The following is a 25,264-nucleotide window of genomic DNA, read 5'->3' as shown; positions in this document are numbered from 1 at the left end:
GTAGAGCCTAAACTGGCGGTTGTGCTTTCAGCCAAAGCATCTCTGAGCTGCCTGTCTCCTCCTGGTTCTGGATAGCAGCAACCTGGAAATGGCTCTGGTGCTGCAGAGCCATCCCTCACCCCCACGGCAGCCGAGGGCTCTCGATCCTGCAGTCGGCCACTGGGAGTGGCAGCTGCCCCCGTGCTCCAGGGCTTTTCTTGCCCGGTCTCGTGGCTCCTGTCCCAGATCTGCTGGAGCACAGAGCCCGTGTCAAGAGCTTTCTGTGGCTGCTCTCCAGGCCAGCGAGGGTCGTTCTGGCCCTGGCTCCAGGCTTCTGAAACACTCCAACAGGCCCTGTGAGAAGGGGAGCTCGTACTGATTTCAAGCCCCACTTAATCTTTTGCAGTCAATCAAATGGGCATTTTGATCATGGTCACCTAAAATGATTTTTACCAGAGTTCTGTAGTAAATAGATTTTATTTTTAATTGTGTTAACTATTGAAATAAAGTATCAAGCCTCTACTATTAATAGTCATTGTTGCATCCAAATACAAAAGTGAATCCATTTTAGTTCTGTGTTTATTTGATTGTACATGGCCAAGCTCTCTAAATCTCTTAGATTGCTTTTATGACACTTTCACACGTATTCCTCAAGTTGAAATGAAAGCCTTTGTAGCAGTTGTTCCTACCAAACAGTAGGAAGGGGATGACACTTAAAATGTTCATTTAGCACATTTTCACAGAGGAATTAAATCAGCAACTAGGTAATAACCCTCAAAGGGGAGAGAAAAATATTACTATTTCTGACAACAGCTTGATAGTTTCTGTTGCATGTGAGGAACCCATTGTTGGTATCTTCATGGAGTGCAGCATTTCAAGCATGTCCATGTTATTGCCAAGGATGGGCTGGTTTTCACAGCCAGGTGCCTTATTTTTTTTATTTTAGTCAAGTCTCACCTTCAGTGGAGAAAATGAAATTTGGAGAACAGACATAATAAAATGTTACATTTAAGATGGTATAGTCATGTGGATTGGCTGGGTAACCTGTTTAAAAAAAAAAGATTGTATCAGACCTCGGAAAACTGCGTGGTGTTGTTTTGATTATTTGTTGTTTCTCTCTGTCCCTGGCTGTTCCTCAAGGGAGCAAACAGTTCCTGCTCTGGGAATTGGTGCTGGGGCTCAGATCTACCAGACAGACTTGCTTTTTTCACAATAGATCAGATGGGATTCACAGGTGGGTCAAATCTGGCAGCTGACTTAACTCACATCTCCTCTGCTCACAGAAATTTTTGGTCACTCATCTGTCTTGTCACAACTGCCCCTGCAGATGTTAGGACATGGCACTGTGGGTTGTGCAAATGATTCTTGTGTGTTGCTTAGGAATGTTCAGCTTGTGTAAGACACTCGAAATGCCTGTGAACATACTTGGCTGAGCTGCTTTTTAAAAACCTGAAAGTGCAATCAACCAATACTCATCTCCCAAATGTCAGAGTATGTGGAGGGAAAATTTTCCTCCCTCACACTATTTCTGACTGGGCATCACATTTTCCTGTGACCTGTGCACACATCCTACAGTCTGACCTTTTCCTTGGTTTCAAACAGACTTGCAAAACTCCTCAACTGCTCCCTGACAGCAGTGTTTGCTGCATGCTTGCTGAGAACATGCTGGGGAAACTAAGTCCTACATCCAATCTATGCTATCAGAAGGGACAAGGGCTACCCAGCTGCCTTGTATTCCCCTCACCTTAGTCATGGGAAAGCTCTCCCTGGCCCCAGCAAGTGGAGGGGGTTGCTGGCTTTAAACACTTGCTCTTCCCTCCGTGGTTTTAGCAGACTGCTGATACCCCCCCACTGCTTTACAGCTCTCCAGTGGCTATCGGACACCACTGCTCTGTGCCATGCAGAAATATCAAGAGTCTGCTCCTGGATGCCTCATTTCTCTGGGTGAGTGAGGGAGGCTTCTGAACAGTGGCTGTGAGACCCAGGTTCAGGTGTGACATGCTGCTTGCTGCCTGTAATCAGGACACAGGAACTGTTTTGAGAGCCATAACCTTAGACCCCAGAGGAACTCCACAGAGAAATCCAGTCTTGGTTGCAAGACGGAAACTAAACAGAGCTAAAATCAGCCCAACACTCAGGGCAGTGATGTGGGATTTGCTTCTGTTCCCCAGGCCTATTCTGGGTGACATTCCTGGGAGTATTTGCACCAAATATGCATCCCAGAGTGTCACTGTGATTACTGTCCTGCTGCTCAGCCCAGCCTGGGCTCCTCAAGGAGGCTGTGCAGGCAGGCAGCAAAACCCACAGCTGGTCAGACAGCAGTGTTCCATTACCCTTGGCATTTCTGGCTACTGAGCAGGCTTTGAATGAGCTACCACGGGCATTACTGAGGAGACGTGGATGAATGTGCTGTGACAGCCCTAATTTTGGAGTGGGAGCGTTCACACAGCACATTGTCAGCGAGCATGTCTCAAGGTTACTTGTGCCTTCAGCAAGTGGACTGGCTTTGTGGTTCAGATGCAATGCATGCAGCACCAGGGCTTCTGCAGGGCTAAAGCTGATGGCTCCATAGCTCTTCATTCAAATACCAGTTTCACATAACAGTGCTATCAGCAGCTTCTGGATGCCCAGTGCCTCCAAACAGACCCCCTTTTCATGTGAGAAATCCGTTCAGCTCCACACAGTGCGGGCATCAGAAGTGGTGTGCAGTAGGTGCAGCTGCTGGTCTCTTCCTCATGGGCAGCAGCATGAAACCCACATGCTTATTAACACACCAGATCAATCTTTGGTACAAAATTCCTGCTAAACCACTCCTTACCCATAACTTAGAGCCACCTCCTTCAGGTCTGGAGGGTTGATCCCAAGCACTAATTCAACAATAGGCTACCTTCTGAAATTGACAGCATTTCATGCCCTGCCTTGACTTCCAGTTACTTAAGGTCCAGTCATGTTAGTGTAACAACCCTTGGCTCCTCTCTCTTTCCTGGCTTCTGTTTGCAAACACTCTTCTGGGTAGCTTTTAAGCATTTCTGTTCAGACCTGTATCTGGCTTCAAAGTTGTTTCCCTTACTTGGCAACACAAAATTGCCTCTAACATGTGAGAAGCTGCTATGATACATGAACACGATTTGCCTGCTGCTTGGTGAGATTTTTAAAAGCTGCTGAATTGTTACTGTTCAGAATGTGGTTTACTGGTATTAATGAAACACAAAGCTTATGGTGCCAATTAGTCATTCTTATTTACTCAGAATTCTCTCCATCCTTATGTAAAATGCACACTAATCACAAACATCAAACCAAAAGCTATCCCCTACCACTCACACTCGGCAGCACCAAGTGTAGCAAAGTGCTGGCTGGTGTTTTCCATAGCTGCTCCAGTGCATGTGGAAGCAAAGAAGGTCTAAACAGGTGGAGGTGTTTGCAGTGATGTGTCAGTGCCAGGGGAGGCTAAACAGAGCTGAAGCTGGGCTCGCATCGTTTGGACACACTTTGACTTCAGCACCAAGATTTCATCCAGCATGGTCATGAAATTCTGAAAATCCTGGTGAGGAAGGCACAAGGAAAGCTTAGGGAACAGTATCAGCAGGTTGGAGAAAATCAGCATATTTTTTACACTGCAGCAGAACATAAAAGCATTTTGCAGTCTAGTAGATTAAATCAGCATTTCCTTGTTAAAGTCACAGCCCTCACAGACAAAGGTCAGTGCCTCTAAATACCAAAGTTCATTGACTCTGGTAGTTTTATCTGTGAGTGAAATTACAGCTCATATAGTGGTTTAAAAATAAAAATATATAAAGCAGCTGTTGTCACTCTTCTACACTGGTTAGCTTTTCAAAGGTTTGGTACAGGGACTGGTCACCCAGCTTTACCATGTACTGAACTCTGTTCCTGACACCTCTCGTGTTGAATTTATCAATTATGAAAATAAATAGTGAGTTGGGCCACTATGGATCAGAAATAATAGCTCAATCTTGAGAGATGCAGAGATTTATTTCCCATCAGGTCATGGGGCCATGGCTGCAGGTGCCATGAGTAATACCAGCACTATGCCCAGCCTCAGCCCAGGGGCGATCTACCTTCCATAGTCACATGGATAAAAAACAGTATGGAACTGTGATTAAAAGTGGTATGGAGTTTTAATCCATTTTTAAGTAGGGTTTGTATTAATAAGGGAACACTTGGACGTGCTCTGCTCTCCAACTGAGAGCAGTTTGGTGTCTTTGTTCACAGGTCTGTGCCTGAGAAGCTGGGAGGTGTCAGCATCCCCGGGACTGGGGAATTCAGCTGCTGTGCATGAAAATCAATCATGCAAAAGCTTATTTGGCAGTGCTCCAGCTGTATCTCCTGCACTGTATCTCTGTCCTGTGGGGAAATCAGGACAGTGATGAAGACTAGCCCAGCTGCTGTGGCATATTTTTCTTAAGCACTTTTAGTATTGCTTTGTTTAGTGTGTGGCTGGTCTTGGCAGGAGTTTCTCCTGCGGCCAAAATTTCATGGCTGGAGAAGTTGAAACCATCTGAAAATGGAAGGAGAGAAGCTGATGCATGAAGCCCAAGCACATTTCATAACCCAAAAAGGTCATGCTGTGAAATAAAACTACAGGGTATGTTATTCACACACTGCTGGGAGGCCTGGCAAGCTTGTCAGAATTCTGCTGGCCAGAAAATAACTGCTTGCTGCAAGAGGCAAATAAATGGGGGAGGGAGAACTGGTGTCCAGTGACCAACAGACTTATGAAGAACAATCTCAAAAGATTAAAAAAAAAATTAAGAAGATTTTCATCTTGTCTGATTTTCATCTTCTTTGATAGCTTTGTTTCACTGCATTGTCTGCCACAAAACTAATACAGTTTATGTCTCCTGTGCTGCTTTGTGAACTGTAATATGTGCAGCTTGAAATCCCAGTGAGTAAGCCACATGGTGGCCCCACTCCGAAGTCCCTGAGGAAAGTGTCCCTGTACTTCAGACCTGAACTGTGATAGAAATTGAAATGGTTTGATAATGCAATGCAATAATGAAGCTTGGCTTTACTGAGAAGGTGAGGGAACTGGGAAGGCAGGAGTTCTCACTGGAAAATGTTCGTAGTCTGGATTTTCACACAGCTGTGACATGCATCTGTTGGGATGCAGGAGAAACAGAGAACTGGGATTGCCTGGCTAGCAGTGGGGCCATGGAGGTGTCAGTTTTTAGGTCTAGGGTACACCACTGTCACCTGAGGCAAAGACAAGCCAAGAAACACTTGAGTCACCAAAGCCAAGAGCGTGTGGGGCACAAGCCACAGTGATCAGAGCACTGGAGTGAGCGGGGCCAGGGTTGTTGGCACACCTGCAGTGTGGTAGGCAAAGAGGCTCCCAGAAGGAAGAGCCAAATGCTACCAGTGTCCTGCTCTAGGGGTGTGCTCGTTCTGTGGTATTGCCTTACTTGTCCCAGCCTGCAAGAACTAAAACATCAGAGGGACAGACAGCCTGTCTAGTACAGTCTGCCCCGTGATGTGAGATAAGTGAACGTTCTCTTATCAGAGACAAGGGCTTCAGGGCTGGCCTGTTTGTCTCCTGCTCCCCAAGGACATGTCAGAGTGGAGACTGGCAAAAACACAACAGGCACTGAAATTGAGAGGCCTCTCCCAGGACTCAGACAGGCCTTGGAGAACAAGAAGTTGAACTGACAAGAAACACCACATCACCAATTCAAGTCAATAATCTCTAAGATTAATTTATGCAGGTTCAACCAAAACCACCATCTGAAACACTTACCATTGCTGACATCTGATTTATCAAGCACTCCTCCTTGAAGCACAAGCAAGCCATTTCATTCAGCTGCTGCCGATGGGCACGAATTACAGCCTGCCTGGTTAACAAAAAACACACACTGGTTACACAGCCTGTAACATAATCGCTGCTTATAATCACAGCTGGCCTCAATAAACCTTCAAGAAAGAGGAATACCCCAGAGGAAGCCTTGCTGTCCTGTGTCCCTGGCACTCAGGAAAGGTACACTCCTTGAAGTGCAGTGGACTGCACGGGTCTGGGGTTCAGAATGACCTGGGTGACTGAGAGCTGCTCACAAAGGAGTGACCACAGCCCTTTGTTAGCACAGGCAGCACACAACTGCTTTTCACTGTAGGAGAATCAAGGAGCACAACAATCGTCTAACTAATTGCTGAAACGGCTTACAACCGTGAGTCTGTAAGTAATTTCAGTGAGAAACAGGCTGAGCAGGAATGCAGTGCTGCCGCTGATTCCTCTGAGCAGGTTTCACTGATCAACAATGTATTTTCAGTCAAGTGAATGCAGTTCAGTCCCCTGGGAGCTGACAGTGGCAGCTCAGATTACTCAGAAGCTTTATACCTGCATCTTCAGTGACTGCCCAGCTGCTCTAGGAGCTTTTCTTTTCATTGATGGACCTATGACCTGACTCTTGATGGGAGGTTTTGATATATTTTAGGTGCTTTACAGCTTATAGGAAGCCAATTAATTACTGAGAACTGCAGTTTGTATTATAATATTTATTCCCCTAGTATTATTCTAGAAGCTCTGATAGAATAATTGGCTTCCTGTGAGATTTTAAAATATCACTAAACAAGCAACCATATATTTATAATTACTATAAATTATGATTAATCTTATAAAATAATTTTTAATAGAATTATTAACCATTGGTTTTTGAAGTACATATTTGTTTGACATACAAATAAAGGTAAATGTATCACATCTCCAGAATTTCTAAGCTTCTCTACAAACTTCATGAGCAAGACTTACTGTGCCTTTTCTAGGGCTTCCCTCTGCCATTTCCCCATCTCTAACACAGCACTTGGAGAGCTGCTGCTGGACATGTGTGAGGGGCTCTTTGCATTTGCTATTGGCTCATTATCTTTGGTTGCAAATCCTGCATCTGCAGCAAAAGTCTCTTGTGTAAAAATACTCTGGATTAACTTGGCTTTTAGCAATCCTGTTTCCTCATTGCCAAATGATGACTTGGCAGGGTCTTCAGAATAGCTGAGGTCCTCATTCCTCAATCCTGGCTTGGGCTGCAGCAGCAGGCTGCTCTCCTGAGAGGGGGACTGGGCTGCATAGCTCTTTTCAGGTATTTCCGAATTTGTTTCCTCAGCCATGCGCTCAGGACCCGGCCCTCGACTTGAGTTAGACTTTCCTGAATTACCAGCATTGTTATGCTGACTAACTTCAGCACCACACCATCTGCCACCTGCGCGTTCTTTGCAGGGGGAGTCACTGCAAAGTCCCCCGCCCTCTCTCTCTGCCCTGGGGCCTGCAGATCCAGCTGCGGATGTTTCTGTCGGGTCATGTCCAACAAACAAACTGCGCCGGACTCCCTGCTTGGATGAATCCGATCCCAGGCGGCAGCAGCACGGCTTCACACGGCCGCAGGTGGGTGGGAGCCACTTGTGCCCGGCTTGAGAGGAGCCCAGCAGGGTGCAGTGCCTTCCCCCGTGGCGGGTCTGCTCCCCCAGCTCCAGCATGCTGTCGGTCAGAGCTCTGCTCCTGGTGCACTGCCAGCCCTCGTCCTCAAACCTGCTCTGGGTGTCACTGTCTGGCACCTGCTTCTCGCAGGGGGGCTTCTCTTGGTTGGAAGACACTTTCTCTGTTTCAGTTCTGTCCTCACCATCAAGAAGGGACACCCTGAGAGGGGCCATGAGCTCGGAAGGGAATTCTGAGGAACAACTGGAAGATACACAGTGGCTAACTCCATTTTTTCGAGCTTTCCATTTTACACCTCCTGCAAGAGCAGGCTGCTTATCCAAAGTGGATTCTTCCTTCTCCTCGTGCTGGAGATCAATCTCTTTGCATTCTGGAGTTTCTGATTTCAATACAAGAGATACATATGGGTTTGAAGCATCCTTTTCAGGAGTTAAGGTGGCTTCATTGGAGTAAACAAGACGTCTGTGTTTGGACTTGTACTCTTTGTGATCAGCTAGGAAATCTTTGCCATTTCTCCAGCTGCAAGCAGGTTCTTCCTGCAGGCAGTAAGGTTTTTCTGCAGTATTGCTTGGAGAGGATTCAACAGCTAAGTCATAGCTCCAGTCTGCAGTAATATTGCTGCAGCCTGCATTTTTAATGGATTCCTCTGCCTCTGGGCTGCCCTCACTACAATCCCAGCTGTCATCTAGTTCATGATCTTGCATGGGTATTGCATATTTTAAAAATAAATCCTGTCGCTTTTGGCCTTTTTGCTCTTCTTCAGTTCCTTGTTCTCTTTCATGAAGGAAAAATGAATATTGACTGCATTTGTTGGTGTTTCTTCTTTTCATGCTCTTTTGAGTACAGACAGGTGAGAAAGAATCTTCACTGAAATCACTGTCATCCAGATCTTCCAGCTGCATCCCCTCTTTGCTCTGCACTTCAATTGGAGTAAGGCTCAGCTCCTGCTTCACTTGAATCTCCTCAGGCTGGTACTGCACTAAAAACCTCTCAAGGGGTTGACAGTTCAATTTTTGCTGTAGAATAGGGGGCTGCTGAAACTGCTGGTGATAAAGACGTAAATGCTCTTCCCTTTCCTTCTGAAATGGAGGCAGATGTGACCAGAGTTCAACAGACTGTTTAGCAAAAGTATTTCCCCATTCCTGTCTGCTGTCAGAGGGCAGATTTTCATCTTCAAAGAAATTATCATCTCTAGGAACAAGCTGTTTCTGAACAGGTTGCACTGTCTGGACTTTTAGGCACTGGACACGTGTTCTGTTTTGCAAATTCTTGTCTTGCTGGCCACTCTCTTTTGTTTCTGCTGTGGTAATGAAATCCTTCACTGATGGGCTCTTTTCAGAGTGGGGGGATAGATCATCATTTTTCTTCTTCAGGGGCTGTGTTATCCGTAGAACTCCCTTAACGGGGGTGGTGTGGTGGAAGCAGGGAGAGCTGGTATTTCCTTTGTGGGCATGTCCTTTGCCCATTCCCTTGGGGGTAGAGGTAAGAGGGACACCGGGTGGCTGGAGTGCTGCACGATATGCCTTTGGTTTTGTAGCACCTGAGGGATGCTGTAGGCCTAGCTTCACTTTCTTCGGAGAGCTCTTTTCTCCAGGTGGCAAACAGAGAGTGCTTTGGACACGTTTTGGAGATACATTTCCAGCTCTGCGACGCCTGCTTGTGACAGGGGTAGAACATTTAATCCCTTTCTTCAGCTCTTTGACCCTGTAAAAAAGAGGCTGGACTTAGAAGATGTCATGCTTTCAGATAAATAACAGCATCTTCAGAAAAAATCAATGCTTTCACATACTAAGACTTAATATTGAATTTGACATCATGGTTTGTTTTCTGTTAGTGATCTTCACAGGTATCCTTCTGCCAAAATGCCTGGACTTCTGGAAAAATCTATAGCAGTCTTTTTAAGTGCTTCCTTGAGCAGTCCATAACAGGCCAAGTGAGTGGAAATGGCCTCAGTTTCAGTGCAAGGGGGTGGCATTTCCACACATTATAATGCAGCAGAACAAGCTGGTACTCTCCACAGCACATCACAGAGTCCCACAAGGCACAAAGTAGGAGTTTTGGAGTAGTTGCAGTGGGGTTCCTTAGCTCAGGTGATGTGCACAGGGCTGCACTGCTCCTGGATCAGACTCACAGTGCAACTATGAAGAGCTGATTAACTGGTATCACCCTTTCCCCTACCACCCTGACCTTCAGCTGTTCCCTTTGCTCTTCTTGCCCCTTAAGTTATTTCTTATCCTTCTAACACCAGTATTGCATAGCCTGTAATTTACCTCCTGCTCTGTAGGAGGGAGGGTGAAGGACTTGCACACATTCTAAGTAATATCACAATACAAAACTAAACCAAAACTTTTGATTGCTAAGGTCAGTAATCCTGCAGTTACAGGGCACACAGTGATATTTTCACCACTGAAAGCAATCACCAGAAAGTACTCACAAGACCCAAAAAATTTTAAGACAAAATATAGGAGTTGGAATGGGTAACGTTTTTATTTGCATTGTGAAGATTCTGTTTCTTGCCTAAAATGACATTTTCAATACAACCAAAATAAGATGTTACAGCAAATAGCACATTACTTTTTACTTTGTGTTTTTCACCCGGGCAGGACTGAGTTTCACCACCTACCTGTCAGCATATCGCAGTGTGTTCAGGGTGTGCTCTGTAGCTATGTGGCTCGGTGATACATTGGCTATCATACATGTCTTGGAATTGCCAATGAAAGAGTCCTTTAGCACCTAGGGTTCAAAGGAAAAAAAAAAAAAAGGGTTCTTAGCACTTCATGTCCCTTGCACATCCTGTAAATTAGCAATTATATACGGAAGAAGTTCAACATGAGGTAGTCTTTTTTTTAAATTAAATGTAGTTCTCTTGTCTCAGTCTGTCTTGCCTTTATTTGTTTACTGTTTAAAATGAATACAAGTATTAATCAGGGCTCTGAACAAGCCCTTGTTCCAGATGCCTTAAGGGTGCCAATATGGTTTGAGGAATAAAGCAGATGTTACAGCTGGAGTAAAGAAATATTGATGAAACCTCCCAGGACAGTAACTGAACAGAAGATGCAAGACTGGTTTCAGACTGGGTAGAGATGGATGGTAACTCTATATGAGTCTGAAAGGTGTTTGGGGTTTTGTTTGGTTTTAGCTTTTGGGTTTTTTCTTTTTTTCCCATGCCAGTCCCCAGCATTGGCTGGAGGAAATTGGCAGTTAGCTTTAATTCTGTGATTACCTTTAAAATTAAAATTTGCAGAAGCTATGCATTTCCTCTCTTACTCAAGAGAGGAAGCAGTTACTGATCTATGCCATCTATTTATTTATCTATTTTCTTGTTTATTTTTGTCCTCATCAGGGAAACCTCTCCTCTTGCCTTTCTGCTCATTTTACCTGAGTTAATTTGCTTTGCCGGAAAGGAGTATGCGTGTGTTCCTGATCCAATGCCCGAATGCACTCCTTTAGCTACCAAAAGGAAGAAAAAACAGAAGGGAAAAGTAAATGTCATGCACTGGCAAGGAACTGAACTGCATCAAACTAAACCTACCCATGTCCTGTGCCACCTTTGACTCCTGCTATGTGTTGTCCCTTGCAAGGTCAATTTGTGCCCTGCCTGATGGCTCTGTGGGCTACACCAAACCAAGGAGCTGGGTAACCACACACATTTAACACACTCAGAGCACCACAGAGCTGCTGCCTGTACCACGTCTAACTAGTCTGAAGCCAGACTGGGTGTAGCCCAGCTTGCAGGGTAGGTGTACCCAAAGGACAGAGCTTTTTGAGCTACATCTCTTATTTTCTTTCTTCTGGAGATAACAGATTACAGTATTGTCATGGTGATACTGCCATCAAGCATTTACAGCCCTTCTACATTCTACAAACTCCCACTTAAAATTACACTTATTTCCACTTTTACAGCATTTTATTAAAAACTGCACCTGTAACAAGTCAGAGATCAAACTATTATAATTTTTTGTCTGCCTCTCATAGTTGCAATGTCTGAAGATCTTGAAAACAACATGAATATTCAAACCAGCAGCAGACTTCAAATCTCATGGGTTTAAAGGCATGAAGAGAGTGTTATGATCATTGAGGCCAGAGCTAGGTTCTACAGGCTGCAGGTTATGAAGAATTAGTCAAAGATGCCTTTTATAGTTGATTCAGTCACTACTTGTAGACTGCCTAGGTATTTTCTTAGTTTCACACAACACCAAAAATGTACAGACTCTGATTTTAAAGTTTCTTTTAAAAAAGTTTCATGGGCTTACACTCAGGATTCTCAGGAAACACAGAATTGTTTAGGCTGGAGAAGACCTTTAAGATCAGACTTCTTTCTATTCAGGTCCCAGCTCCCTGTGACACTCAGTTATTCACCAGCAAGTACTCAAGAAAGCATGAAGTACAGAAACACATTCAATTCATAGGCTACTTCCCAGCACAAATACTAATATTCCAGTGCAGGAAAAACCTCTGTGCAAAAGAACATTTACATTTCCCAAAACAGAGCGAGCCACCTCCTATTTACAGCAGACTAAGAGGTACAGTTGTGTGCACTGACTTCTGCACTGCTGGCTCATACCCAGGAACCTGTATCACCTTCAGCCTTGCTTAGAGAAGCCCCTGGTCACCACTGAGCTTTGCTTGTTTGCATCAAAGGAGGTGCAAAGCCTGCTGCACCATTTACACTTACAGGCACTTCTGCTTTATCTTAGATGGCATTTTTCTGCTCCATTGTCCCTCTTTGTACGACTGTGGGCACTTACAAAGGACAGTTTGCTTTAAGAGCACATTTCTTCTTGTTCCTTCCTCCCCACACATAAATTGCTAGTTTTTATGCTCTTAAGTCCTTTATGCCTGATTTGAAAGAGAAGCCTGAGCTCAAGTGATGAAAATAACTGGCAGGAACAGATGTGCTTTTGTGAAACAAATATGGCAAATTCCAAGCCAGCATTCTTTAGAAGGGACAAAACCTTCTATATAAAATATGAGACACTTATTATACTACACCTAACATTCTCCATGCTATGTTTAGCTGTCTGGCTGTAAGAATGGATTAAAAATACTTAATTTTCATCCCAATATATCTTCTTTCTTAAATTGTTTTTCACTTATAAGACAAATTAAACTGAACACACTTAGTACCTTGGTTATTTTTTCCCCTCCATGGAATACATACATACATTACTCTGTGGTTCATTTTTATCCTAAAACACATGCTAGTAATTAAATACAAAACCTTCCTCAGCCATGATAGTATCTTACTGCCAAAAGACTTTGGTTTATTTCTGCTCCTTCCATTTTTGTTTGTCGATCTGAGTCTCTGGCATCAGCTGCCCTTTCACTGCCAGCCAAGTCAATGAATGATATCCTAGAAAAAAACAAAGTTGGAGTTATCTTAGGGGCTTTTTTTCCCCCTCTTCGTTTTTTCTTCATTAAAACAGCAGGCTGCAACACATGGCATCAGAAGAGTGATTAGAAATGACTACTTTTGAACAACAAGAAGCATCCACTGGAAACATCTGAGACACCAAAATAAGCACAGCATCAGGAACAGTGTCAGAGCATTTTAACATTAAATACTAGGAAGTGTAGTTACATGTGATGACAGTGATCCACAGTTTAATGGATAAGCTGTATAAAGTGCAACACATTCACCTCTGGAGATAATCACTGTGTTTGTAGTCTCCTAAGTACGCACTTAAAGGAAATTGTGTCTTGATTTCTCCTTCCAGGTAAATCAGACAACTGCCATGTGACATGGGAATTTGGGACAATAGGAACAGAAATTTCCAGTGTTGCGAGTAATACACTGAGCTTTCAGTGATCCCTGTCTGTTTTTTCCACAAAAGCCCATTACTCCCTTTCACATTCCCTAGCTCTGCTGCCAGCTGCTGTACTGACTGTTGCACTGTATCCTTGTCTTTGTCCTTCCTCTTTTTCTGCAACAGCCCTGACTTCTTTTTTAGGCACATCTTTGCACCCTTTCCTCACTCCAGCTCCACCTCCCTTTCAGACACACAAAACCCCCCCAGTCCAGATGCCACACCCACATAACCTCTACACTTTTATTTCTAAGCCTGCCTGTTCTGTCTTTTCCTCTCTTCACTGTTTGTGGCGCTCCAATTTTGCACTGTGTTCAAAATTAGATCCTGGGAAAGAAGACTGTGGTAGCTAATGGAAGGTTGTGTCAGCAGGATTTTGTGACATTCAGCAGTAACGTAGATACACAGACTTTTTTTTCTCAGACCTATTTCTTGGGGTTGTTTAGTCTGGAGAAAAGATGACTGAGAAGAGACACAACTAGTTTTTGAATACATAAAGTGGAAGCCACAAGAGTAAGTAAACTGCTCTTTCTGTCTGCTGCAGATAGCATCAGAGTCACACACTCAAATTATCAGGGAGGTTTATGTGAGGTACTCTCATTCTTCTGGCCAAAGGCAAACATCTGTAATGGAATCATCTCCACCTGGGTTAATCATCCCACACTCCCTTTGTAGTCAATTACAGGACAGAAATGCTTTGAGGGGCAAATGCATCTGACCTAATTTAGGTCACTCTGCAGGGATCCCAGAAGTGACAATTTCATTCTCCTGACTTCAAAGGTGATGAGTTCACATGTGGGTACATCCACTGCAGGCATCTGCCTTTAGCCAAATTAAACACTGAAGATGAGGGGATGGATTTGGTTGTCAAACTCCTTCACTGGTAATTTGTACTAACAATTGACAAAGCTCTCACAGATGTGCTTAAAGCATTGTCCTTGGAAACAGAAAAAGGACTGTGGAATTTCTCAAAGTCCATTTTAACCCTATCCTCTAATTTAACTCACACTCATGCACCAACACCTCCTCTTTGTCTCTTGGATGTCCCTGGGCTTGACATCAGCCCTGAGCACTTCTGCTTCTGGTCTTACCTTCCAAATGCCCTGTTGGCTGTGTCTTTAATTTGAATTTGGATGATGGCATGAGATCGAGAGGAATCTGAGTTGACTCCAGTAGCTCCTGTGCTACGTTCTTTTCCACCCTTCAAAATCACCTGCAAGATAAGGGGCACAAAATCCAAGCGAATTGTAAATAAAAACACAATCTCTCAGAAAGAGATCTTGTCCTCCTAAGATAAGGAAACATTGTGAGGAAAGGTTCATTACAGCTTTAAAATTTGGTGCAAGGCAGTAAAGGCAGACTGTATTCCTTGCAATATTTCTTTCAGAGCTTTGTATATGGACTTGCTCACAGTGACACTACAGAGCTTACAGAGCACACTGCAAGTAAGAAGCTGTTGCATCACACACTCACTTAGATTTGCAAAATATCCAAATTACAAAATTAAATTATTTCTTACATTGCTGGCATACTTCTGTAATACTGTAGACACAATGTAAGAGACTCATGAGACTGACCATTTGTTGTGATTTTTAAAATTTCATTTTCTGGTGTAGTAGATGAATACAGTTATACAGAAAGTTCACAAAAAATACAAAGTGCCAAAACCTTTCTAAATTTCCATAACTAAAAAAATTATGCCAGAGTAAGGAACAAAGTTAAAAGATTAATTATACTCAATACAACAATAAAAAAAAGAAAACAAGGGAAGAAGCCAAGGCAGAAGAACAAAGACTCTTTCAAGATACAAATCTGCGTAATTCTTTTTTCGAAACTTTGAAGGACTGTTGCAGAAAATCTAGCATTAACTGCAGCAGGGCATTCATAGAACAGTCATTAATTTTGCTTCTGATTGTAAGAACAGATTAAAATATTGCCTAGCAAAATCAATACATTCTTAGCTGATAAATGTGAATTATTCATGCTTTTCAGTGGCCAGTTCTCAACAAGCAACGTAACCAACCACTGCAGCTCCCAAGCTTTGTATCATTGCTAAGTGCAGATATTTTCTGAATCACAGCCAACATCAGTTGAGTAGTGAGTAACTGGGGATGTGTTCAAAGCGCTTTCCATATAACTGTTGGGGAATACTCTGAAGTTCTGAGTCAAGCCAGTGGCACTTCTGTGTTCACAAGGGCCTGTGAACAATCTAATCTTTGTCCCTCATGATATCTGTAAGAATGAAGTAATTTAATAGCTCTTCTGTGTGTGGAATGTGATAATACTGAGGAATTCTGTATCAACCATATAGCAAATTTGCACTCTAACTTGCAGAAGCATCACCAGCTTGTCCTGAAGCTTGGAGTTAATGGGAAGATGAAGAGCTAAATTAAGTGCAAGATAAGTAGACAACACCATGCCAATTTTAATGAGTCAGTTACAGTATCAGGCACTAGTAATCGACACTTCCTTACCAAAAAAAGGAATTAAACTATGCAAAGTCAGGCTAAATAGAAAGTAGATTTAACCAGCTTACTTATGTAGCAGGACAATACAGAAAACTTGCCAGTGTCCTTTTAGGGTTCAGCCAGGTAGGGAAGGAAAACTGAAGCCTTGCTCATGGTGAATGAGCAAAAAAGATCTTAATTTTACTTGGCTGTTATCATGCACACACATAAGCAGTGTTTTAATCCTAATTCAGACAAATATCTCAATCTTAAGTATTTTCTAATTTTCTAACTTTAAAATTTATATGAATATATAAATATATATAAATATATGTATATATATATAAAAATATATAAATGTATGTGAATATATAAAAATATATATAAATATATTTGGCACAGAATTGTGCCAAATCCACAGATCTTTCATATATAAAAATCTAAGTTCATAGAACCCCGAGATATCATACTGGGAGAAAATATATCCAGCTTTCAAGGTCCCTTAGTGGGACACTATTTCATTTCTGGAATCTTTCCCTAAGGAATGGCAGCAGAAGTGACAGCTGAGAATCAACTGCTTGCATGCGGCTAACATAAGTAACAGCTTAATGAATAAAGGCACTTTTAATAGTGCCCCTTGGTACTCTGCTGGAGTTGCCAATTTCAGGGTCCTTAACAGGAACATACACTTTTGCCACACACCAGATAATCTCTGTAAGTGACATGCCTTGCAGATCAGCAAATCGGGCTGCAGAAGACAAAGAATGAATCCCCAACATTACCTCCAACAGCTGATCTACAGAATCCACCTGAACCTCTCGCAGTCCAACAATCTGAACAACATGCTTACCATCTTCTCTTGCAAAAAGTCTGAAAAGAGAACAACGCAGAAAGGAGATTTCTGAAATCTCAGAAAGCAGCAATGAAAACACACGTCCACGCCATGACACTAAAAAAGCAAGCAAGGCTACTGACTGGGGAGAGGCCCTGCTGTCATTCATTTATTTTCAGAGCTGAAGAGGTACTTCATTTATAACAAGTACCACTGACATTTCACTGCTAAAGAGACATTATCAGTGCATTTCTGCTTGTTCAAGAATATAGTAAAGCAAGGAAGTGAATTACCACGTTTATATTCTAGAGTTACCGTCTCTCTTTAAACTACATCTCGGGCTCCTCTAAGTCCTCCTGAGACTAAATTTTGCTCTGTTCCTGTTCTCAGGATTTTTGCACAGGATTTTAAAGCAGCTCCTATAGCCTTAGAGCAGTATTTCAGCATCACCTACAGAGGCTTGCTGGGCTGAGTCACTGGGCTGCCAGGTAAAGGTGCCCAGGGAGAAGGTGAGAAGGCTCTGCAGAGTCAAGCAGGTGGGAGATCAACAGGATCTTCAGAGACTGGACTGGCAAGAGCCAAATCCCCAATGGCACAGCAGGAGGGACAGCCAGAGCTTATGTTTGACCAGGGAAAGGCAGGGACTCCACAATGGTTGTCACAAGACAGGCTGTCCAAAGAAGTTGTGGATGTCCCATCCCTGGAAATGTTCAAGGTCAGGTTGGATGGGGCTCTGAGCAACCTGGTAGTAGAACCTGTCCCTGCCCAGGGAAGCAGGGGTGGAACAAGATGATCGTTAAGGTTCCTTCAACCCAAACTGTTCTGTGATTCTAAGATAGGAACTTCTGGCCACAAGAAGCTTGTTTATCTACCTATGAATGTTCAGCTATTATCTTATTACAGTATAAGCAAGAGTTTGAGCTTGTATCTCAAATGTAAGTCCTTAATTTTTCCCCAAACAATAAACCAGAAGTCCCTATCAATGTCACAGTATTTACTGTCAGATCCTGCATTCCTCCCTAAGTAGCTCCTAGGAACAACCCTAATTAAATACGTAACGTTTACTATAAATGCTTACATGTTCAATGTAATTGCATGAAAACAGTAACTGATTTCCAAACGGTAACCAACTGATTCACAACCATAGGCTTATAGTAAAACATGTTTTTATTTAAATACCTTTTCCTTCCATTTAGCAGGTCATAAAGCTGTCCACAGTAGATCTCATAAAAACTGATCAGAACAGTAAGATCTTTCCTGGATGGTGATGCTTCCAGGTGCTTAAAGATGTCATTGGCAGCCAGAGCATAGAGTCCTGGGTTCCGGTGATTCCCTATCATGGTGTAAGTCTTGCCAGCACCCGTCTGCCCGTATGCAAAGCAAGTTGCATTGCCTCTGTAAAGACAATGTATGTGTTTAGTATCACATGTGATTCATTCATATCTATTAAATAATATTCTGCAATGCTGGTATCTATCTATAGTGGCCCCTTAGCAATGAGGTTTGGGTTGCTATCCTCTATGGGAAACTGCAGAAGACTTAACAATGATTTCCAAGTAGACCCTATGGAGATCTGATGTGGCACAAGGTGCTGGCTCTCTTCCTTTCTCTTCCTTTCCGTGCCCCCCTTAAAAAAAAAGACTTTGTACCTGGCTCAGTACCCGTGGCAGAGAAATGGGTAAAAAGGTGGGGCTCCAGTAATCACAGTGAACAATTTCATGCCAGTTTAGATTGGCTTCACCATGGTGTCAGATTAGACTAATGCCAGCAGGAGAGATGGAAAAGTAAGAGGAAAACTGAGAAAAAAATAGCATAATCTCTTCTGGTGGCATTACTGGATTAGCTGTAATGTGAATTGTGGCTTTAGTGATTATTACACAGCAAGGTACAAGCCTCATTCTCCTTTTCACTTTCTGTTTCTCAAGAGCATGATACTCTGTCTCTGTTGATGACACTTGGAGATTTTCAGTAACAGAATACTCCATTTTGTTAATTTTCAGCATAGATACGTAATCTTTTCCTTCAAAGACTCAAAAATGTAATTATATTCAAGATCATTACCCTGCATGGAAATAAGATCTCTCATGTAAAGCCACCATCAATTTCCCATTAATCAGGACATATGCAATTATGATTAAACCTCTAAGTAAATATAACTTGGTAAAATAAAAATAAATCACAAGGCTATTAATAATTTCTATTGCCTTGTGAACTGTACAAATACAGGCAAAAATATCTCTCAGCAGTCTCAGGAAAAAGGTAACATTATTTTCTCTTCAGATGAGTGTGCTCTATCACACAAGAGCCTTTGTTAGACTGAAGATTAGACTTCAGAAATCCTGGGACACATTTTTTAATTCTAGGCTGCCCATGCTGTCTCTTTGTTGCACCTGAGGCTCAATTTAACCTTCCTCTGTAATTGAGATTTGTCACCAAGCGTGAAGAAAGTTTTTCCTGATTTATTTTTGTCAAAATTGCAATCAAAGATATTCTGAAAGCCAGAAGGTATGTGGCAAACGTGAAATTAATGTATGTTTCAAAAGATGAAAAGCATAAAAGAAAATCCAGGCAATATATAAAATTGGAAAACAACAAGGCAAAAAATAACAAATGTAAGCACTGATGCCCTACCCGTTAAAAATATGCTGAATAAGAGGATAAGCTGTCTTCATATACACATCCTGATTGGTACATGACTCCTCAAAGACTTCATCAAAATAAAAGACATGCTGAAAAACAAAGATGGTCTTTACATGAGATTGAATACGTTTCATTTCCCCTACAAGCCCATTCAAAGGTAAAATGAAATAACAGAAGTCTTTCCAGTGACTTCATATGGCTTTGGATTAGTTACAGAGTGATCTAGCACACTTAATATGCAGCATGACCTATGGAGGAACACACCAATCAAGAGATTCAGGGTAGGGAAAAAAAAATGAAGGGAAGAAAAAATGCTTCAATTTCCCATCATTCTGAAGCATAACATACCAGACCCTTTTAATAAGAAAAAAAAAAAGCTAATTAAAGAAAACCTATTCATTAAATGAATCAGCCTACAGATGTACAGTCAGAGTGTAACAGTAAAAAGAATGGAGAGTCAACTCTTGACTCTCTCAAGATTAGTTCTCACTTGTGACTAAGTTGTGATTAATTGCTTCTGTTCTTAAAAAGCTTTGTGCCAGAGAAGAGAGAAGCTGTTCCTAAGCAAAGCTGGATTGTCTGAACTCAGAAGGGGGCAAGAAAACCAAAACTTCCCACACTCCAGATCAGACTGAAAGGATCTGTGGAAATGATGCAGCATGTGTCCCACTGTAAAAAGAGACACATGAACCAGGCCTGAGAGAGCTCTAAACTGAATTTTTACCCAATACAAACAGCTGTTCCTAGGGCCCAGATTGTAAAAATAACACCCAGGAGAATGAGAATGGCTTGCTGCCTCTACAAATCAGTTCTGTTCCTGGTGCAGTCTGTCACAAGTGAGAATTTGAACTATGACAGCACAAAGTATTTGAGATTAAGAAACAAAGACCAAAAGGGATCTTAATTTTCAAAAGCATTCGAGAAAAAAGTAAGGGAGAGGATGAGGGTGTATATGATTAATTGAAACAGACCTACAGTGTTGAAACAGTGGAAAGGGAACTCCTCACTGAAGTACCCTGGAAAGCCATCAGCGAGCATTTCTCCCACAGCAATGGCATGTAGCAGAGGGTTTATTTTGCCACATACAAAGAAAGCTGCAAGAGACATACTTCTAGAGCTTAAAATTCTGTGCTCAGGTTTTCTGGCACAGGCTGGCATAAATCAGAAGTAACTCAAATATAGACAACTCTGAGCTAAAAGAAAAGCCCACCACCTATTTCAGTATAAGAAATACTAACAGTCCTTTTCTGTTTTCCTTCATGGAAAGTCCAAGCATAATATGCTTTACCCTTCCATGAAAGTGACTGGCCCATAAACACAACATTCAATGGAGGATGTTACCTGTAAAATGTACTGTGTAAGATCAACTGCTTCCTTCTTCTCGTGGAGAAGTAGGGTTTCTTTATCTCTCATTGTGATGATATTAACCTCACCGCGTCTCCGTTCCCTCAGGAAGAGAGGACGTGTTCGGACACACACTCTGATTTTTTCACTCTCTGTCCATGGAGTCTCTTTGTCAGAAGTATTGGATCTACAACAATAGCGGAGGTCCACATTTTAAAATCAGGTTACAACAGAATCTAGAATATGCTTGAATTTGTTACTTTTATCAGATAATGTTTCTGTCTTTAATGCTTATCAAAAAACTCTGTAACACACCTCATTTTTACATGGTGCATTTTCTGACACTTTTTTCTAAATATACAGATGCTTTTTGTACACTTCTGTTAAGAGAATAGTTCTGTTTGTGCAGCTACATTCCTGAACTTGTTGCTGGACTGACATATTTGCAGTTGTACACAAACATGAGATCGAAGCTGGCATAATATACAAGTTACCATAATGAAATTGAATCTTGCTGAAATTATTTGCACTCATGATTAGTCACTTCATTAAGGTCATTTCATGTTTCATTGATTAACCTGCTGTGTACAGCATTTTGTGAGTAGAATTGGCTTGAATTTAACCAAAATACATTCATTACAACTCTCCCTTCTTCAAGCTGTCTTCAGCCAAATCAGTAACGATTTTCAGCCTGGATTTGCATTTCGAATAATCAAGCCCCAACTTGCCCAAAAGCAGCGTTTCTGCCATGCTGTCCAAATGCCAAAATCTCTTAGCTTAGCAACTGAAAACTCACATGTATCAGTTGTCTAATAAATTGTAACCCACAAGTTACTCAATATCTCATTCCATCCGCAGGCTTGTGGTATCACTGCTGCTGTGCTCCATGACTCCCCAGGAGCAGATGAAATGCAGATTTAAATCTCAAGATGTGGTCTTCAAAGACCACACACGAGCAATTTTCACTTGTCACTGGAGTCCCTTTAATTTTAGTACAGCTTTCCTGTGCAGCCCAGGATCAGGCCCTGCATTTAGATGGAAAATTCTTTCCTCAGAAAAGAAAGGCAATGACACTTGAAATAAGATGCTTCATAAGCTGGTGTGAGCTTATGTATATCAGTAGACACCAAATGTTGTCCAACAAATGATCAGAAGCTCTGAAGTTTCATTCTCATGCCAGAGGGTGTATTTGGTGACCTGGAGCAAGAGCCTGTTGTGCTCTAAGACTTTGAAGCAGAAAGGATTGCAATATTTGGAGAAAGGAAAAACTGAAAACTTAGAGGCTATGTTAATCAGAAAAAAGAATAAATTCTCTCTATTACAGGAGCACACTTTGTTGACAATATTTTTAATGGGAATAGAATGCATGTTAATTCCATAGGCTGAACCCAAAATTTATATTTCCTACTAACTCTTTTAAAATATAAATTGTATTTTATAATAAAATGGTTTTTCATTACTAGGAAAAAAAATCAAAAGTCTTGACACGGATCATTAGAAACCTGATTAAATAATAGGTCAGAAGAACCACTGTGCCTTTGCAAAATCAAGCTATTTGCTATGGGCAAGTTCAAAATAAACTTGAACATATTAAAAGAGCTCTTTATCTTTCTGCCATCTGAAATCATGTCCGTGTTTTCCAATGCTTCTCATAGATGAGACTAGATTAGCCTTCAGAGTGGTCAAATCACAAGGTGACATGGGAATGGATGGATTCAGTGAAGCAGTTAAGCATTTGCAAAACAGGAATCACAAACCCAAGTGTAAGCATGCTACGCCAAGCCTGCCTGAAATGCACAACTCTCCAAACACGAGAAAATTAAGTTGAGGCATATCAGGAGGAGGATGCAGAAAGCTGACAAGATGAACCATAATGCCAGGCACAGAAGAACGTGCTTACAAGAGAACAAGGAAAGGAAGTGAGAACAATGAAAAACGTGACTCCTTTGCAGGATTGAAAATCCTTAACTCCTCTAGCTGAGCCATTAGGTTTTATATTTCATCATTTTTTAATTTTCCAAAACTATAAATCCTGTCCTTTTAGCTGCATCTTGGCTCAGCTTCCAGAAGAGACAGAGAATGCACCAGGCTATCAATATATATTGGAGGTTAGTGCACTTTTCCAGAAAGTGGGAATGATTTTTTTTTCCAGCCAAGGGAAGTTATAAACCTTTGTCTTGCATTTCACAGTTTAAGTGCTCTACTTACTAAGTCACCTTAGTACTTTTCCACTGTGGCAGCAGCATCTATCCCACCAGGCTCTGTGCACTCTTTGTGGGAGTTGTAATTGACACCTCAACTCCATAGATCTTTCCCTATACATCTTTCCCCACAGCCTTTCCAGACCATAACTTCATAAAACTACCTCTCTTCATTGCATTTTAACTACCATGACTGCATTGCAACAAGCTAGATACTGGTATTATGTGTGCAGAGGTGTATGTGCTCTGCTACTGAACCAGGAAAAAAATATCTGGGGCTTTAAAAATGTTGCCAGGGTAGGTTTACCAGTGGTTCACAATAACCACAGCCCGTCCAGTACCAAACACTGGAAAAAGTATGGAAGTTACAGATCACATGCCTAAGGAGCAGTTGTAAGGCATCCCTCTCACCAACAGGTCAGTAACCCTCCCCAGCTGTATTCATTCCACTTCCTTTTAAAGCTTCAGTTCAGAAATTTCTTTATAAACAAATATAGCCGTCACAGCCTGTATCCTTTCTGTTGGGAAAAGCTTGACAAATTTAACAACAGGCAATGCCATATTTTGGAAAGCAAATGTTTTAAAAGATAGTCCCATGGAAAGACAAAGATTGGCTCAAATACTGAGAAAACAAAGCATTAAGTAGTGAAAGACAATAAAAACTATTCTTAGACAACCTTGGTGAGTAGCAGCTGGTCAAATTCAGATGATTCCTTCTATAAGACCTGGAGAGTTGCAAATGCTTATTAATATCTCTCTTGTCCGTAAGACTTTGCATTGCTCTGTAGTGCTTGGATTGCTTATTTGGAGGTGAGTAAGACAGATTATGCACCACAATTAAGAAAGAATTAATTATGACTAATCCAAACTATTAGCAAAATAAAGGGACTGATTATTACCTGATACAGGAATGAGGTAGTCCGTAATTATACCCTGAAGTGTGAGTTACTCTTTGTACAATAGGAGCTTCAGAATCCCCCAGGAGAGGAGCAATATCATCAGAAACTGTTGGACAGTTCAGGTCATTTTTTGTACCTATTCCAGGAGTATTTAGGTCTCTTCTAGTTAATCTGACTGGTTCTGAATTGTGTGGTGGGATGTGTCCCAGAATTTCCCCTACACTGTTCTTCTCTTCATTGGCACTGAAATCAGGTGAACAACATAATACAGATTCAGAGTCTTTAACTGTTCCATCATTTTCTTCACAGAAGGATTCAAAACGCAGCTGTCTACGGGGACCTGATCTGGTCACCTGAGGCTGAATGAAAAGGCCACGTGGTTGAAAATCTTGCTTGCTTAAGTCTGCAATGTCTTCCTGTTGCATAATTTTGATTATTCTAATGAGCTGAAAAAGTCGCTTGCGGTCACTTATGTCATGGACCCCCAGTTTGGTGTAATCTTCCATGGAAACTTTGGCAAGCTCATCAATTTTCTGAAGACCAAAGGCAGCAAAGTGGGGATAGTATTTTTCAAGTTCTGCCTCACAAAGGCATTCATAAAGGCATGATGCCATCTTCAACCTAGAGCCTATAAGAAATCAAACAAAAGAAAAGAATCATATGAAACATCACATCTGACAAAGTTACTAATGAAGAAACTGCACATTTTCTGATGTCATTACCTTAGGCTAGAAGCTTGTTTAACTCCAAGTTAACCATACACTAGACTGACAAACACTACAGAAAACAGCAATACCAACAATAAACTAAAACATGAAATAAATATTTCACACGAAACTATATTTTAAAATTATATACAATACACAACAATGTGTAAGAAATGCACAAGGCAATATTACTCACTGCCACAGAGTTCCTACACGCCTGATGTCTACTTGATGAATGCCACAGCTACTGAAACCCTGTCCTCAAGCTACAGAATGTAAAATGCCTAATTTTAGACACTCAATTTAATATCAAGGCATGTGGTCTAATGTGGTTCAGCTACCTCTGGTTAACTAACCAGAGGAGAAAAAAATTGCACTTGTCCTCACCTCAAGCTGGCTTATTAAGACCATTTATCTTACAGCTGAACTATAGCAAAGTTATAGTTTTGTTGTGTAACCTTCTCTTTTATGTCATGAATCCTGTGAGCATTTCTGAGTCTCCTTGACAGAAAAACCAAAAAAACCATTCTGCAAAATCTGAAACACAGCATTTCTCTAAATCTATATATGCCACTGGAACGCCACACTTGCATTCTTGGGAAACCCAAAAAAGAAACATGCATCATTGAAAAGTATGCCCCAAATCCCCCAACTTCTTCATTATGTCTTACTGGCAACACACAGTGCAGCTGTCTGCATCCTGAAGGATTCATATCTGCAGATATATTTACATGTCCCATAAAACACAAAAATGATAGCACTTCAAGTATCTGTTACCCACTGCCATCTCATATCTTTGTTCAGTCTAGGACCTTAACAAACACTCCTCTTACTCATGTTTGGAGATCACAGTAAGACTCAGCAAAACCAAGTTATTGAAGTTTTCCTCCCTGTAGTTCAGGGTAGATTCTTTGTGAGCATTTTCAAGGCTCTCTATAATGACATTATATAAGAAAATAAGGTCACCCCCAAA

The 25,264-nt window shown here is 41.7% G+C and overlaps 1 protein-coding gene across 4 annotated transcripts in view; it reads right to left on the bottom strand.

Moving 5' to 3' along the window:
* Nucleotides 1-437: 437 nt before the first annotated feature.
* The window catches only part of KIF24 (kinesin family member 24), a 29,418-nt gene continuing 4,591 nt past the window's right edge, over nt 438-25,264 (bottom strand). For 3 of the 4 annotated variants that reach the window (XM_032095786.1, XM_032095787.1, XM_032095788.1), the window contains 12 exons: nt 23,585-24,212; nt 20,482-20,671; nt 19,132-19,229; nt 17,680-17,895; nt 16,451-16,538; nt 14,313-14,434; nt 12,662-12,767; nt 10,793-10,864; nt 10,038-10,147; nt 6,737-9,118; nt 5,732-5,825; nt 1,075-3,520 (listed from right to left, as the gene is read on the bottom strand). In XM_032095786.1, the coding sequence (XP_031951677.1) occupies nt 3,380-3,520; nt 5,732-5,825; nt 6,737-9,118; nt 10,038-10,147; nt 10,793-10,864; nt 12,662-12,767; nt 14,313-14,434; nt 16,451-16,538; nt 17,680-17,895; nt 19,132-19,229; nt 20,482-20,671; nt 23,585-24,198 (4,233 nt within the window). In that variant the 5' untranslated portion in view covers nt 24,199-24,212 and the 3' untranslated portion in view covers nt 1,075-3,379. Of the gene's footprint in view, nt 1,024-1,074; nt 3,521-5,731; nt 5,826-6,736; nt 9,119-10,037; nt 10,148-10,792; nt 10,865-12,661; nt 12,768-14,312; nt 14,435-16,450; nt 16,539-17,679; nt 17,896-19,131; nt 19,230-20,481; nt 20,672-23,584; nt 24,213-25,264 lie in introns of those variants that run through there. The other variant, XM_032095789.1, reaches the window with a different exon arrangement.

The sequence above is a fragment of the Corvus moneduloides genome, chromosome Z, assembly GCF_009650955.1.
Source record: "Corvus moneduloides isolate bCorMon1 chromosome Z, bCorMon1.pri, whole genome shotgun sequence".
NCBI classification, from domain to species: Eukaryota; Metazoa; Chordata; class Aves; order Passeriformes; family Corvidae; genus Corvus; species Corvus moneduloides.
Note: the sequence above shows the minus strand (reverse complement) of the source record. Positions and strands in the feature narration are given on the sequence as shown.